At 35.9% G+C, this 17,372-nt stretch overlaps 1 protein-coding gene and 1 long non-coding RNA gene across 2 annotated transcripts in view; one reads left to right on the forward strand and one right to left on the reverse strand.

Annotated features, from left to right (window-relative positions):
- Window positions 1–4,397: 4,397 nt before the first annotated feature.
- LOC128665193 (uncharacterized) lies at window positions 4,398–5,065 on the reverse strand. The gene is made up of 3 exons (XR_008403027.1): window positions 4,880–5,065; window positions 4,648–4,701; window positions 4,398–4,574 (listed from the first exon to the last, which is right to left on the reverse strand). It is a non-coding gene; the product is annotated as an uncharacterized LOC128665193 (long non-coding RNA).
- A 7,916-nt stretch (window positions 5,066–12,981) lies between these two features.
- CHSY1 (chondroitin sulfate synthase 1) overlaps window positions 12,982–17,372 on the forward strand; it is a 153,732-nt gene continuing 149,341 nt past the window's right edge. Inside the window, exon 1 of the mRNA XM_053717593.1 lies at window positions 12,982–13,916. Within this exon, the coding sequence (XP_053573568.1) occupies window positions 13,576–13,916 (341 nt within the window). The 5' untranslated portion in view covers window positions 12,982–13,575. The remainder of the gene's footprint in view (window positions 13,917–17,372) is intronic.

The following is a 17,372-nucleotide window of genomic DNA, read 5'->3' on the forward strand; positions in this document are numbered from 1 at the left end:
AAGGCAGAGATTGCATTCCTTCAAGAGACCCACCTCTTGGATTCAGAACATGAGAAGTTAAGGGCAGACTGGGTGGGGAGAGTTGAATATGCCTCGTATAGTTCAGCCAGTAGAGGGGTTGCAATACTCCTAGGTAAACGACTGGAGTATGAGGTCAGGGAGGTACTTAAAGATCCGGAAGGCAGATACATAATAATGCAGATATGTGTTGCAGAACAAATTTACACATTGTGCAACATCTACGCCCCGAACTTAAAAGATAGAGGATTCTGGAATGCCATTGTGGCGATCCTCTCTCCTTACATCGGTACACATATCATACTGGGAGGTGACTTTAACCTCACCCCTAACTCTCATTGTGATAGGTTAAGGGGAACACTTAGTGGGAAAACCAGAAAGACAATCAGACCCTCAGAAAAATTTGAAAAAGACATTTTTTCACAGCTGGGAAGTTCCTTGGATGTGGTAGACATATGGAGGCAATTGAACCCGGATGGGAAAGATTATACCTGTGCATCCCGCTCGTCTCCCTCTATGTCCCGCATTGATCGGTTTCTAATATCCAACTCTCTCATTACACGTATCATAGACACAAAAATTGGGGAAGTGGCGGTTTCCGATCATGCACCCATAGCACTCTTCATAGATAAGAACCAGTCAGTCAGCAACAGACGTACCCTCAGATTCCCAAAACACCTACTGTACTCCCAAGAATTCCAGAACTACCTAATTCACTGTTGGGACGACTACCGGGTGAATAATGCTCAGCATATAGATTCACCGGAATTATTCTGGGTGACAGCTAAGGCGGTCTTGTCAGGCAACATCGTTGCCTACCTGGCGCGTAGGAAAAAACAATACACAGAAAAAATTGGGAAGCTGAGGGAACGCTTGGCGGAGACATATCGCACCTACTGTGCGACCCCCTCCCGTATCAATTATCACAATTACACTGATACAAAAAAAGAATACGATGCCCTACTGGCCAATCAGGCCTCACAAGCTCTTCTGCGAAGCAGGGGTAAATACTATAGATTTGGGGATAAGTCGGGGAAGCTCATGGCTGCCTTAGTGAATATGAACACATCCTCTAAACATGTTGCAGCCCTGAAAAGTAGAGGCAAACTTGTGAAAGATGCTGAATCAATAGCAGAGGCATTTGCCTCTTACTACTCCTCTCTATATACCAGTGAGGGTTCCCCAGGCTCTGAGCTAAGAGACAAATTTTGGGACAACATCAACATCCCACAAATTTCAGAACCCCAACTTGAGAAGCTAAATGCCCACATAGGAGAGGAGGAGATTCAGAGGACGATAATGTCCATGTCACTGGGTAAAGCCTCGGGCCCGGACGGATTACCGATAGAATTCTATCGGCTCCTGAAGGAACAGGTTTCCACGACATTGGCAAACTTGTATGCCACTTACTTTGAGGGGGAGAGAGCCCCGGTATCAGAATTCTTGGCGGCATATATCACCCTAATACCTAAGCCAGGGAAAGACACCGTATTACCAGAATCCTACCGTCCGATCTCATTACTGAACTCGGACTACAAGATATTAACTAAATTATTGGCAGAAAGACTAAAATTTATATTGCCTGACATTATACACATGGACCAAACGGGATTCATGTACGCGAGATCGTCAGTGGTCAATGTTCGCAGGGTCCTGCAGGTCATCCAGCACTTTTGGACCGCGAGGGGAGATGGTGAGGGGAAAAATGACACGGAGGCCTTCCTGCTGTCACTCGACGCAGAGAAGGCCTTTGACCGAGTGGAGTGGGACCACCTCTTTTACACCATGGCCAAGGCTCACTTCTCTGGCCCATTTTTGACTTTTATTAAAAATTTGTACCGAGCCCCCTTTGCTAATATACTAGTCAATAATATATTCTCAGAGAACATTTACTTACACAGGGGAACCCGACAGGGCTGTCCCTTATCACCCCTCCTCTTTAATGTTGCCCTCGAACCATTGGCTATTAAGCTAAAACAGATTTTCCCTGGCATAGATTTGGCAGGACACCCTCAACATCTGGCATTATACGCGGATGATATGCTCCTGTTTGTCCAAAATCCGCGCACACATATACCGCGTATTCTGGAGACTCTCACTGATTTCGGATTGCTATCCGGCTATAAAATTAATATGCATAAATCGGAGATCCTATGGCTTCTCAGGAAAGCTAGCACTGATGGGGACTTCCCATTCTCAGTGGCTAAACATGATATCACCTATCTTGGCATTAAAATCTCCGCTAACCCCAATAAATTGTACGCCAATAATCTGGCACCTATGTGTGCAAAACTACAGGCGCAGATGAACAGCTGGAGATCCCTACCCCTGTCACTCTCAGGTAGGATCAACCTCCTCAAAATGGTGATACTCCCTCGCCTGCTCTATCCTCTTCTTATGCTCCCCCTGCTCCTAAGCAAATCGGATGTCAAAATGCTTAATTCGGCAGCGACTCGCTTCATCTGGAAGGGAGGAAAGCCACGAATCTCGAGGGAAAAACTGAGCATGGGTTTTCTCAATGGGGGACTGGCTTTGCCAGACTTCAGACTGTATAATTGGGCGGCTTTAATACGACTGGTGTTGGACTGGCAGGTGGGAACACACCACTTTTGTCGGCCCTCCCTGGAGCAGGCAGTCCTGGGAGACATATCCTTAGCGTACCTACCTCATGTTTCGAACATGAAATCTGTGAAGGCTCTGGGCCTTAACATGCTGTTCAGCGAACCATTAAAGGCCTGGCACCAGGCTCATAAATTTCTGAAGAAATCCTGCCATGTTTCAAGCTACCTACCTATCGTCAAAAACCCAGACTTCCCGGCAGGTTCGGAAACCCAACCTTTCTTGGTCTGGGAACGGAAGGGACTGAGATCACTTCAACAATTATTAGTCCCCCTCACAAAGGAGGTAAAAAATTTTGGTACCTTACAAAGAGAGTTTGGGATACCAAGAACACACTTCTTTGCCTTCCTACAAGTGCGCCATTATATCAATACTCTGCTTCGAAACGCACCGGAATTTTGGGAGGGTTCTCCCTTCCGCATCACACAAGCATTGTATAAAATGGGTAAGTTTTCCCTATCTGAAATATATCAGACTCTTCTACAACAACGAGCGCAGAGCACAAGGGACTCAATGCTCGTGGGATGGGCTCGAGAGGGAATTGATGACATTACGTGGGAGGACATGAGAGAAGGTCTCGAAAAAACTAAATCAGCCACATTGTCCGCCATGTTCAGGGAATCCCAGATACGCTTCCTTCATAAGGCCTATCTCACTCCGAGAATACTTGCCAAATGGGTGACCACACGCCCTAATAAGTGCGTGAGATGCGCGATAGAGGCACCTACTCTCTTACATTATATGTGGGAATGTCCAGCAGTCAGACAATACTGGGGTAAAATACAATATTGGATTCACCAGTCCTTACAGATACACCTCATACTCCGCCCAGAAACTATTCTGTTCTTACACTGGGACCCACGCCACAGACAACAAGATGCTGTACTGAGTCTAGTAATATTGTTAGCTAGAAAATGTATCTTAAAAAATTGGACAGTAAGGAAAAGCCCTTCTTTTGCGAGCTTTTGGAATCTACTCAGATCACAGATATTTACGGAACAAATGGATGTTAGGATGAATGTTCAGAACAGGCTGGGCCTATTTTTACGTAAATGGCGTAGACTCATACTTACCTTTGAACTAGAGATCCAAAGGCTAATCCTGACGCCATTTAAAGACTCAGTTCTCTTCACAGAGGCAGAGTTGAGGGGGGAGTGGACACATTTATTCTAAATCACAATAAACACTTATGTAAGATGATTCTTCCTACTCCCTTCCCCCTCCCTTCTCCATCCCTCTTTCATTCCCGTTACCCCCCCCCCCCTTTTTTTTTTTTTTTTTTTTTTTTTTTTTTTCCACCGCTAGGCCCCAGAAGCAGCAGCAACAACTTTGGAATAGGTTTAGTTATGTTATGTTTATAGTTAGGTTAGACATGATTTAGTTTGAGTTTTAATTATGATAAAGGTATTGGAAAAAAAAAAAAAAAAAGTACGTCTGAGAAATGTGATCACACTGGCTTGAAAAATATTACTTGCTTTAGATTTCAAAGTGCGGATGAGAAAGGAAAATATCATGTTCTCACCCAACTGATACTAATGTGACTCATTATGTGTATACTGTAAGGTTCAACGTATAATTTGTAATGGATGTTGTAAACTGTATCATATGTGACTACACCCGCACAAATTGTAAACGATAAGATTGTGTGTATTACTTTTTTGGACAACAATAAAAAGATATTTCAAAAAAAAAAAATTCATTTTGTTCATTTCTGAAAGACAATGCCATATCTGTTAATCTTTCAACCTCATTTGGTCTCTCCGGTTCATCTATCGGGCATTGTTCTGCATCCTCAATCTCTTCTTCACATTCTGATTCCTCTACATGTGGTGTTTCAAGTTGTGTCGATGTTTGTCCCTCTATTTGTGTCTCATCATCATCATCCTCCTGACAAACTGTGTCAGTTACAAGTGGTTGTAATGTGATTTCTATTTCATCTATGAATGTAAAAAATAATTATTTTAAAAAATTAATAAAATTACTTAAAAAAAAAAAAAGGTCAATAATTACCATCAAATAATGTAATTGACGAATCCTGCATAGTTTGTAGTAATCCCATGACACCTGTAACAAAATTAAATTGAGATTAATATATATGTTTTTAAATTAAATATCTTTACATAAACAGAATTTTCATGGCGAAAAGTAAGAAACGTAGTAATACATATTAATTACATTTCATTGTCCATTCTTTTCATTAATACAAATGATATTATCATTTTTGTAATATACTTTTACTTACTGGTAGTTTCTTCCCTGCATGGTATACCACATGAAGATGTTGTGGGTTGTTCACTAGTCAACTCAGACTCGGATGGTAGGTCCACCTGGGCATTTTCTAATTCATTTTCTAATGCCTGTTCATGTTCTTCTATAGTACATATAAACAAATTAAAATTTAATTAAAATTAAAGATTGAGAAACTGAATATACAAAATACATGTTAAAGAAATAGTATAGTGTAAATTATTATTTCATTATTCTGATAGAGCATTGAATTTCCCAAAAATTTTATAATTCAATACTAATAAAATTTTTATATTTTCTTCTTTTTGGATTATATCTCATTTCCGAAACAAAAAATCTAAGTTTAGAAGCGTGGCCATTTTTGGGTGTGACACCTGTTTAGCGCTTGCTGATTGGTTTCTTTTTAAATGTAGCCAGCCAATTAACAAGCTGTATCCAGGTCCTCATCCAAAAATGGTCCTGCTTCCAAGCTTACAAGCAAACTTTGTTCAATACATATTAAAATAAAAAAATAAAAAATATTCATATAAAAAAATTATTAACAGGGTATGCTCTGTCTGAATCTTGAAATATAAGTTAAGAATATATTATACTATTCGTTTAATAGCAATCAATTAGATATTTACCTCGAAAATCCATGGTATCTGATGGTACATCAAGTCCCACCACGACAGCATCCCCCATCCTGGCATACAACATCTGTTCGTAGTCAAGCAGTTCAGCCCTATATGCGGGGCCTCCACCAGTTCCTTTTGATAACTGCTTTTCCTTACATACTTTTCTTTTAATATTCTTACGAATATCATTCACCCGCTTCCGACAGGCCCTGACGTCTTTCGGAAAACTACCCTCTGCTGACACAGCACGACTAATTTGTTCCCAAATAGCCTTTTTTCTTTGAGGGTTGACAGATTTTGCTTGATATCCGATAATAACATCGTAATGTTCGATGACAACTTCAACTAGAATACAGTTCTGTCGATGACTAAACATCACACTTCGGCCACTTTTCGTCTTTCCAGCTAGTCCAGTAGCCATCGCAAATTTAGATCAAAAAATGGCGCTAATAAGAATAGTGTCTTCGTTCGAAGTCAGAATAAAGTAATGAACAATTATCACTAACAACTTTTGTTCCAGAACGTTACAGAAATGGGGCGTTATATGAATAGATTACTGAATAATTTAAATAAATTTAGTAACTGTAATTTGATTGCACAATTAGAATTTACTTTATTCCTATTGGTCAAATGTGTATTTTTTTCAAATTGATGTGTCTTTATTTTTATATACATTCTTTTTTAAAATTCGAAACTATTTGTATGTATCAATTGGGGTAACAACGAACATAGCCCTAAAAATAAATTTAACCTAGGAAAACAAATGTATCGACTGTAGAAATATCGTCACAGTTATTGCGCATTGTAACAATTGCCAGTTATCTTCTATCGACTGTAGAAATATAGTGCACGTTATTGCGCACTTTGTAACAACTTACATGTAATCTATATTGATACAAAAAGATGTAACTAGTTGTTTTTTTTTTAATATTGATAAATAATGAAGTTTCGACTTGATTACTTATTTCTATTAAAAATAAATCATTTTTAAAATGGGTATATTTTAATGCGCACTAACAATAACAATTAGTTCCGTTATTGGGTGGAGTTTTATGGTTAGAGAGATACATACATACATTTGAAGATGAATCGTTCCAAGAAGTTTTCCATTGGTGAATTACTGATTATCACCTATACAATGGAAAAGTATTTTCCGAAAAAAAGGAAGGGGATATTCACATTGGAACAGGATAAAAGAAATCCAATTTTATCAGAGATGGTGCGACGGGTCAGACGTCTGTCTGGCCATAATAGGACTAGAAAACAGTGCCTGAAGCGTTATAATGATCTAATCCGGAGACAATCTAAATTAAGGACCCTAATAAGAAGCTATGTTATGAAATGTAAGTATTTATGTAATAGTTATGTATCAATTTTTTAAATCTATTGTACTTTTTCATTAGTTGTTACTTTGTTTACATAATCTTGAACTTTGTGCACAAATATAATTGCAAATTTTGGATACATTTTATATTTATTGCGGTTTGTGAAACAGTATTAACAATGTAATTGTTTCAGTCTGATGTTGTACTGTGCAATCGATTACCAATATAAATACTATTGTATTTCAATTTTTAACAGTCAAAAATAGAAAAAGGCCCCGTTATCTGCGCCCAATAAAATGGAATCCATCCAGTCCAGAAGCTGATTGTGATCCACTACCGACTGTTTTTATGGAGTCTGAGGCTATAATGACAACAGGTATGAATATAGTTACTAAAATGTATAATATTAAGATAACTCATCATTGATATTAACATTTATATGTTCAAATTTTTTACAAAAAGGCAAAAAAAAAAAAGAGGCGACAACGTCGCAGAAGGCCAATGCCCATCATTGATGATGAATCTGACAATGAAGGTAGATTTCATTAACATATATCTTACAAATAAATAAAATTATTCTATTTAATGACTATAATCATATTAATTATAGACATGATTGAAGAAGATACAGACCAAAATGCCATTGAAGATATAATTGTTGAAGAGGAAAATAATAATATGAATCAAGATTCACCAAATAGCGAGCAACAACAAGACAATAATATATGTAGGTTCATATGTCTATTCAGTCACTCCTTTTATGTCATTATTTGTACTAAAATAGAAATTTTGTTTTAGTGAATAATTATTGAAAAGAGATATGGATTTCAATCAGCATTGTTCTATTACATAAGTATTCCTGTTATAATTATGTATGTCTTTCAGCTATTCAAGATGAAGGACAGAACCTTGAACAGGAAGAAGAAATGCAATCTAATTCATCCAATGTAACGGAATTTTATGATTGGAGTGAGTTCTTTTGTATCATAACAATCTTTAGCATTCACTATTGTGTGGAACAAAAGATGCATGTGCGTGTACACAGTATTATCAAGATGACATGCTTTTAAATAACAACAGAGGTGTAGATAAAACCTTCTAACAAGAGATTAGTCTTTTGTCTGTGTTTCTTGTTAGCATTAGTTAAAACACTATTGATCTTGTAATACTTTACTGAAATGTATTCAAGTCATGACATAACTATTTTTCTATTTCTCATTGGTATAGTGGCTGAAGAGCAAGAAATAACTATAAACAAAAAAGAAATTTTGGATACCCTGCTGGAAGTTGAAAATAATTTGATGAGGACATACATAAAAGTGCAAAACTTAAGAGAAAAATATCAATCCTTTTAATTAGGAACAATAAAGAAAAAAATAATTTCTTTTCAGTTTTAAATAAAAAAAAATATTATGATATGAAAATAACTTTTATTTTGGTTTACAATAAATACATATATTTTACAATTTAAAGGTGTGTGTGTGTTTATTTAATCTAAAAAAACCAATATTAATGCTGAGGGGGGAGGTGGATATAAATATAAGAGTTGGGTTAGATCAAAGGGTTTGGTTATATCTTTGAAATACAGAAACTCATGTTTAGATAAGTAGTTCAAAAGTTAATAAAAATATATAATTTGTAATACAATTTTGAATGAGATCTTGATGTGCTTTCTTAAATAATATAAACATTGATAAACAAATAATAAAGTAGATATCAAAAAATTGTGTTATTTCAACATTAAATTTTAATCTTACCATTTAACTTAAGATTTATATGTGAGAGAATGTGATAATATGATCACAATTATTATATTCAAATTTTTAAAACATTGTTAGCGATTATCGTAAATATAAATAAATTTTGTGTTTATTGAAAAGCACACATCGAATTTGTAACATTGATAACTGAACAATACAAATTAAAAAGTAATCAATGAGAATTCACATTTATTTCTCATATGCGCTTTAATTTAAGACATTTTTAATAATAAATATGGCGCAAATATATGAATAACGGCGAGATTTATCAATATCACGCCACATCTCGCCTTTGGAAAGTAACGTAGAAATACGACCCCTTTTATGATAAATAATGGCGCACATGTGCGCCTATCGGATGGCGATATGCAGAGTACTTGATGGAGAACTGAACGGCGATCTTGAACAAAGTTTGATAAATCGAGCCCTATATATCTTTCCTATAATGTAGCTAAATTGAAATGTATTTTTATTTAATTTAAACTACTAAGTTATTCTTTCAACAATTCCTTTGTTCTATTATAACACTTCGCTGATTTTACCACTAGGTGGACTCCTTGCTCAAGTATTACACAAAAAGGGCTTCCCCCATCCTATTTTCATACTGAAGTCATTTGTTATTATAGGCATGAAAAAATATTATTTGCTTAGGATTCATGGCCAAAAGGCTGACCTTAAATAAAAACCCAGTGTCTGCATTCTCAGGAGGCAGGACGATCTGCCTTAATATCAACAAATGCTGCAGACAGTACAGTATATGTCTTCATTGCTTGTCTGTTTTATAGTTCTTATGGGAAATGACTAATAGACATACCTTTACTTGTTTGATTGTTAAATTATAGCATTTTATACAGCCTTTCCGTTTGGCTTTTAAAGGGACAGTAAAAATTATAATAAAGTGGCATTCAATGGATTAATTTGTACTAAAAACATATAAAAACTATGTAAAATTATAATCAGAGATGCTAAATTAAAGTTTTAATTTACCTCTGAACTTTTTATGTCACTTGCCCCACTGCAGTTCAGCCAACCAGAATGCAACCGTTTGTCGTATTAGATTGTTTTTCCTTTAATGTATTTCCAATGACTTGTTATACCAGCTGTAGAGTATAAAATTTATGAGAAATCACATTTTCAGGTTTATTTGTGTATATGAAATTGCTAGTTTTGTGTTTTGAAACCACAGTCTATTACAATGGGTTAAGCTTGCAGGTAAAATTATACCTCATTATGTTATAATTTTGTGTCCACACACTTGCTTCCTTTTCTCGTATCTGTAAACCAAAGACCAATACTTAGAGAGAACAATGAAAAAAAATAATTTAATTAGCTATCTCTTCTACACCCCACCGAGAGTGTAATTTCTTCTGCTAGCTGTGTTTACATTTCCTGTTGATAACTTTGACTTGAGACCAGAAACTTTCAGTATAGGTGGGGATACCACAGGCTAAATCAGCTATTTCAAATGCTGAAATTAGGGTAAAGGAACTACTTGCAAACAATTTAATACACTGCAGCAGGTAAAATGGATCATTGGAAACAAATTAAAGGGGAGGCAATTTTGAGGTAAACTGTCCTGGCAATTTTGAGGTAAACTGTCCCTTTAAAGGGACATGAAACCCAATTTTTTTATTTTGTGATTTAGAAAGAGCATGTCATTTTAAACAACTTTTTAATTTACTTCTATTATCTAATTAGCTTAATTCTCTTGATATAACTTGCGGAAAAGCATATCTAGATATGCTCAGTAGCTGCTGATTGGTTGCTGCACATAAAGGCCTTGTGTGATTGGCTCACACATGTGCATTGCTATTTCTTCAACAATGGATATCTAAAGAATTGAGCAAAATAGATAATAGAAGTAAATTGGAAAGTTGTTTAAAATTGCATGCCCTATCTGAATCATGAAAGTTTAATTTTGACTAGACTGTCCCTTTAAGAGGCTGCTGTGCATGCATGGTATATTGCACAAATACTTTAAACTAAGCACGGCGTAAGCAGTCACTTTCTGGTTGGCTGAACCACTCACCCCTGATTATAATAAAAAACAAATACTGTAGAGGGGTCAGTAGTATAAAAAGATAGGAAGTAAATTAAAAATATAATGTTTTGTTTGTTTTAGCACATATTAACCAGTTGATGTATTCCTGTTTACTGTCCCTTTCAAAACACTATGTTATGTGTAAGAAACTGATACCTCCTCTGCTTGCACAAAGCTGACAATCACTAGCCATTTTCTGCTTGGAGGCTGCAATGCTTATGACTCCATGGTGAGGGGGGCTTTACCTGTGTGTTTAACACCTCTTGTAGGAGTAAAACACACAGTAAGCTGGAGTCAGTAATGCAAAAGTGGCATACCCTAACAGATTAGAGCATGTAAGTTTCTGCATAAGTAAAGTAAGATGAGTTTTATGTTGTGCAGTGTATTTTTATGTGTAATTCTACATACTGTATTATTGTGCATTTTATGTCTGAATATGACCTTGACCTTGCATCCTCCTCCAATACTCTGCTTATAGATGTTATTATGTTCAACTTTCCTCCTATGTTTATTTTCTAATCCAAAGAGAGTATTTTAAAATGTATATTACTTTTTAAAAGTTAGATATTCTTGTGTTTATTTTTATGATTGTGGGATGTATTCTTTGTATATAGTGACTTCAGTAATGGATCAGTTTATTACTTTTTTCTGTTTTAAGAGAATACAAAATGTTATGGATTTGTGAATTTCAGCAGAGTGTACACATATTGTAGTGAGATTTTCTGATGACATCATTAAAAGGACATTATACTGTAAAATGTTCTCCTTTTGAATGTGTTCCCTATTAGATTGTATTAAACTGACCTTTATTTTGTTATTTGGCATTAGGCATGCGTATTTGTTGATTCGTTAGTGAAGCAAATGCCAAATATTGCTGTTGGCAGCAGGATTTAGCTATTTTTGGGATCAGATCTACCTGTGTGAAAGTGCAACACACAACGATGTGGGCAAATCCAGATCTTTGTGTGTTGCAATTTTACACAAATAAATCCGGTGCTGAAAATAGCCGAATGTTTCTGCCGGCTGCCATATTTCACATTTGTTTCACTAAAGAATCAACAAATGCACATGCCTATTTCTTGATTTTACTTGTTGAAACCGCCACCTAAATTGCAAAAATTCAATACTGCAGTATTGGATATAGGACAGCTATATTATAGGCAGGAAAAAAAGTAGCCCCCCAATGAGTGAAAACGTGTTCCTGAAAAGCTATGAATACATTGGCATTACATCTGCTTGACTAAGTAAATTGTCACTTGTGGTTTGTAGGTCATCAGAACCACAAGGTGGCGATACATATGCAGTTTTTATTTTTTATTTGTAACTTAGCAACATATAGAAAGTTAGAGAATATAAAGGTATGCAGAAAATACATCATGCTATTAAATGGATCATATGTTGAAGCAATTTGTGGTTGGAGCTAAGAAAAAACAGTAATAAGTATAAGTTAAATATTATTATTTAAAGTACATAATTACAGAGATTGATTCAATTTTGATGCATTTATACATAAAGAAGTGAACTGAGGTCTTGAAAGTATGGATTTTAATGCAGCCCATACTTTAAAAGTAGAATAGCAACTAAACTTATTTTGTTTCTTGGTCAATATGAACATAGTTCTATCATCTATCTATTTTTTACCTAAACTTTATTGGAATCCCTTTTTAATTGAATTGAATTTTATTATAGAATTAATATTAGACATGTATATTTGGATTCGGACATTTTTTTTTAAATCACAAATGTTGCTGTATTCTTTGCTTTCATTTAAAAACAAACAAGCACCCCTCCCTCCCTTTAATGACAAATGATGGCGCTGCAGTAAATGAGTTTCTTCCTTTGTGGCATTAATACAGGCACTCTAAAGGCTGGATATAATTTTCTGCAGGTGGGAAAGGTTTTAAACTTTAACTTTATTTATGTTTAAGCTGCTGTTCAGCTGCTCCCCGGAAGTCTTCCCCCTAGGAAAAAAAATAATGGCAAAATTATTCATCCAAAACATTTTTTTATTTGTGGTCTAATCAGTGTTATCTATATCTCAATATCTATATATAGTGAATCTCTATCTACACACGCACTTCTACGTGCTCTGTACGTACGTTATACGCTATTTTAATGTATTATGGGGTAAAGTACATTTTACACACATTACTGTATATAGTTGTATAATAAATGTATCGTAATTGCTACTATCTCCTTTATGCAGCATCAGGCAAAGTTTTTTTTTTATCTACCTTCATCTACTTAAATCACGTGTTCCCTAAGCCTCTCACGCTTTCGGCCAATCAGATTTAGCTTACGGGTGCCGGGCGGGTTCAATCTCGCGCTGAGCTCTGTGTTCGCTTAAAGCGCTGCAGCGAGGTGACGTGAAAGGTTGGGAGTGCTGCTACCCAAGAGCGGTGAAAGGAGCAGTGACTCCTAGGGGGAGAACCAGGCCGGGCAAAGGCATGAGGCGTACTGAGCTCTGACACAGAGACCCCTCCAGGCCCGAGCTGATAGGGGGCAGGCTGGGGTGAGAGGAGGGGTGTAAGGCCAGACGAAGGGTAGCAAGAAATAGTTCTGATGCTATCCGTGTATCTTAGAGCACATCGGAGGGGGCATCAGCCAGGGCCAGGGGGTACAGGAGGGGGCATTAACACAGGACAGGAGGGCAGCGTCGTGAGCGAAATGGACAGTCAGGAGATCTGTAAGATGAGATAAAGAGTCTGATGTACAGGACTGTGAATAAGTTGGTCAGGTACAGTGATTAACTGCACAGAACGGAGCTAAAAAGACAGTTTATATACTGAGGGCAGTGCTGGGTCATGATTAATGAGTGTAGGGTCAACGGCTATAGAACGGGGGCACTTCTCATCAGTAACTGTCTAAGAGGGCAGGGAGGAAGTATTGTAGTTTTAGAGCTGAAAACATTTCCAGTGTCCTGCACTAATTAGCTTTATGCCCACGGGATGGCCAGCCGTATTCGCCGTTCGTGGCTCAGTGTGCTGCTGGGACTAGTCCTGGGTTTTTTGTTGGCATCTCGTCTCATCATTCCCCGAGCAGCAGAGTTGAATAGAACCAGCCGGAGGAGAGGGGGTAAAGCAGGAGGTGAAGGGCAGTTAGGCAGCTGTGGCTTGCCAGCAGGACTCAGGACTGATTACAGTGGGGTGCTTGGTTGGCAGCAAAAGTTACACCAAGAGACTGGAGGCTTGGGGAGTGATGAAGACATTCCCAGGGATAAGAACTTCCTCTTTGTTGGGGTGATGACAGCTCAAAAGTACCTGGAAACAAGAGCTGTGGCCGCATTTAAGTGAGTACAATGAATCTCCTGTTGGGCAGTTTCTTTTCTTTATGGAGCCTCTATATTTCTATAGTGTGATGTAGGGGCATATATACCACAATGCCCCTTATAAGTGCTTGCTCTCTGCTTTCAGTGTGCTGTCTGCTGCATATGTTTCAATCATAACTTTCTCTGCATTTAATAAGTGTTTGAGAAGTGTGTGGGTTCATAATTCCTATGCACATAGAGCATTCACAGTTTTAAGGGGACATATGGTTTAAGCATTGATGGATTGTGTTTAAGATGGGGCTTGACAATCATAAGGAATGTAGAAATCATCTAGGTTATTGGTAAACAAATAAACAATGTTGTTTGAGTCACACACAGAGAAGTGTGGTAAGACAAAGAAAAAAACCAGTAGTTGCAGTGGGTCCATTGCTCACAGTCTTTATCAGTACCCCATGACATATATTTGTTATGTTTTTTTTATAAATCATAATCTAGGATGCAAATAAATAAAATGCATATCCCTATATCTCTGTGTAGGGAGAGTACGTTTCTTTGTGCTTTCACTGGGTGGTCTATGTCGCATGGTCGCAACAGATGGCTGCTGAGAAATGTACCAACCCTTTTCCCTAAGCAGGAAGCTTCAATCATGAACTAACTTGGGAAACTAGTGGGTTAACAAATGGCAGTAAAAGTAACCTTTGTAAAGCCCTCCTTCTGAATAGTTGTTTAAATAACTAATCCACTGTTTCACTTTTACAGCATTCTTTATATTAGTTAGGCACATTGTTTTAGGGGATATATATATATATATATATATATATATATATATATATATATATATATATATGTGTATCCAAAACACCAGAACTCGCCCACAAAGGAAAACTGCCTGGGTGCAAATTTGTAGAAGATATGCAGCCAAAAGAAAATGCACTCTCAGGACTTTCATAAACAGGTTACTTTTATTTAAAAGTAACCTGTTTATGAAAGTCCTGAGAGTGCATTTTCTTTTGGCTGCATATATATATATATATATATATATATATATATATATATATATATATATATATATATATATATATATATATATATATATATATATATATATATATATATATATATATATATATATATATATATATATATAAAATCTCTCAAAATAACAAGAGTATTGCATTGAGCAATTATACTTTTTTATTGGACTAACTATACATTTTATAAGATGACAAGCTTTCGGAAGAGTTCCTTCCTTTATCAAGTCTAAAGCAATACTGACCAATTCAATGGAATTTACAGATTATATCTTAAAACACAGAATAGCTAAGAAGACAGTGCAGGGAGAGGAGGAGGTGTCGTAAAAATCATGAGGGGGGCTTAGGTAACAGGCATTTAGTCAATTACATTGTATATTCCACATTCTTTATATATAGGTACACAGGTAAAAGCCTATGTCCACACTTTTGTCTTTTTTTTAACTTTTGTATTCCCCCTGTATATACAATTTCACATCTTTATAGATATTAATTCAATGTTGATATATAACTTTATGTCAGTATATGCTCTATGTATAGCTATATATATTTCCCCTGTCTGTTCTCCTACACTGGACACTGTCTGCCTGTTACCTAAGCCCCCCTCATGATTTTTACGACACCTCCTCCTCTCCCTGCACTGTCTTCTTAGCTATTCTGTGTTTTAAGATATAATCTGTAAATTCCATTGAATTGGTCAGTATTGCTTCAGACTTGATAAAGGAAGGAACTCTTCAGAAAGCTTGTCATCTTATAATTGTATAGTTAGTTCAATAAAAAATTATCATTGCTCAATGCAATACTCTTGTTATTTTGATATCTAAATCTCTGGACTAACACGGCTACTCCAATCAATATGTGTGTATATATGTATGTATGTATGTATGTATGTATGTATGTATGTATGTATGTATGTATGTATGTATGTATGTATGTATGTATGTATGTATGTATGTATGTATGTATGTATGTATGTATGTATGTATGTATGTATGTATGTATGTATGTATGTATGTATGTATGTATGTATGTATGTATGTATGTATGTATGTATGTATGTATGTATGTATGTATGTATGTATGTATGTATATACAGCCGTTGGGTTGATTCTTTAAATGTAAATTATTTTTTTACAATCTCTACATTTATCATTCATAGGTATTGACAGAAGATAAGATATAGACGGCCCATTTAGGTTCAGTGACACATGTGAATAGTGATAAAGCAGTTTTAGACCAAAAGCTAGCCATAATATCAGGGCAGTCACCTTTTTTGTGTGTTTAAGAGAATAAAACATACATACAGTGTAGGAATATTAACATTTGAAAGCCTTGTTTCTTGCAGATTTGTAAAATTCTGTTATAGGATGATACTTTAGCAGTGTACGGTACCAGAATCATAGAATCGATGGAAAGCTGACAATGTGAATGCTTGTAAACTTGCTTTAGTATTTTAAAAAAAAAACCCCACTTATAGTTTGTTGTGTATGGTGAAATGCTAAATAGATGCACTTTTATATACATTTTGGGTGAGAAAAAGCTTGATTATGTTTCCATGTTAGATGACACAGGACAAATTAAACAAGTCTTACTGTTTAGATTACTTTTCTTTTAATCTCTTATCAAATGTTACTTAATCAAAACATGTACAAGGGCAAAATGTGCATAAATCTGATTAGCAGTTATGTTTGTGAGTACCAAAGATAAGCCTCCTAATGATTTCTAAATCTGCTCTTTATTGCTTGCCTTATTCTGATCTTTTTTTGAGGTCACATTGTTCTGCACCAGCAATAAAAAAAGAAAAAAAATTGTGCAGATGGGGTGAGCACTTTATTTGAATTCTAGGAGCCACATAAAATAGTCAGTTATTGTTTGTATTTATTTTTTACGGGTCCAGGGAACGAATAAGAATTGTTGGAGACCTGGCTCCCAGTGTTTGTCAAGTTCTGTTTTACAATCATGGCTATTTTGTAATTTTATATTTACTATTTAATTATCACTTCAAAGCCTGTTGTAACAAAAAAAAAAATGCTGCTAATTTTGAATGTCAAATTTGTATTGCTGTGGTCACTTCAGGAAAGAGCCACCACAATGTTTGTCTATTTAAATACGTACATTATTTCCTGTCAGGCAGGTGTACAAAATAAAGTTGTTTGACAATGTGACTGCAATAACAGCACATGTTGCTTACTTTCTTGTAAACATTGTCTTCCATCAATTTACTTTTATCTAAATTTAACATTGTTGCACATGAATCTTAAAAAGGGACATTGCACCATTTGTAATAAAATGTTTAATTCTATGCAGCAGTGAAACGATTTTGTAATATAAAATCATTATTTCTTTCATGTAATTAGCAAGAGTCCATGAGCTAGTGACGTATGGGATATACATTCCTACCAGGAGGGGCAAAGTTTCCCAAACCTCAAAATGCCTATAAATACAC

The sequence above is a fragment of the Bombina bombina genome, chromosome 6 (genome assembly GCF_027579735.1).
Source record: "Bombina bombina isolate aBomBom1 chromosome 6, aBomBom1.pri, whole genome shotgun sequence".
Classification (NCBI taxonomy): Eukaryota; Metazoa; Chordata; class Amphibia; order Anura; family Bombinatoridae; genus Bombina; species Bombina bombina.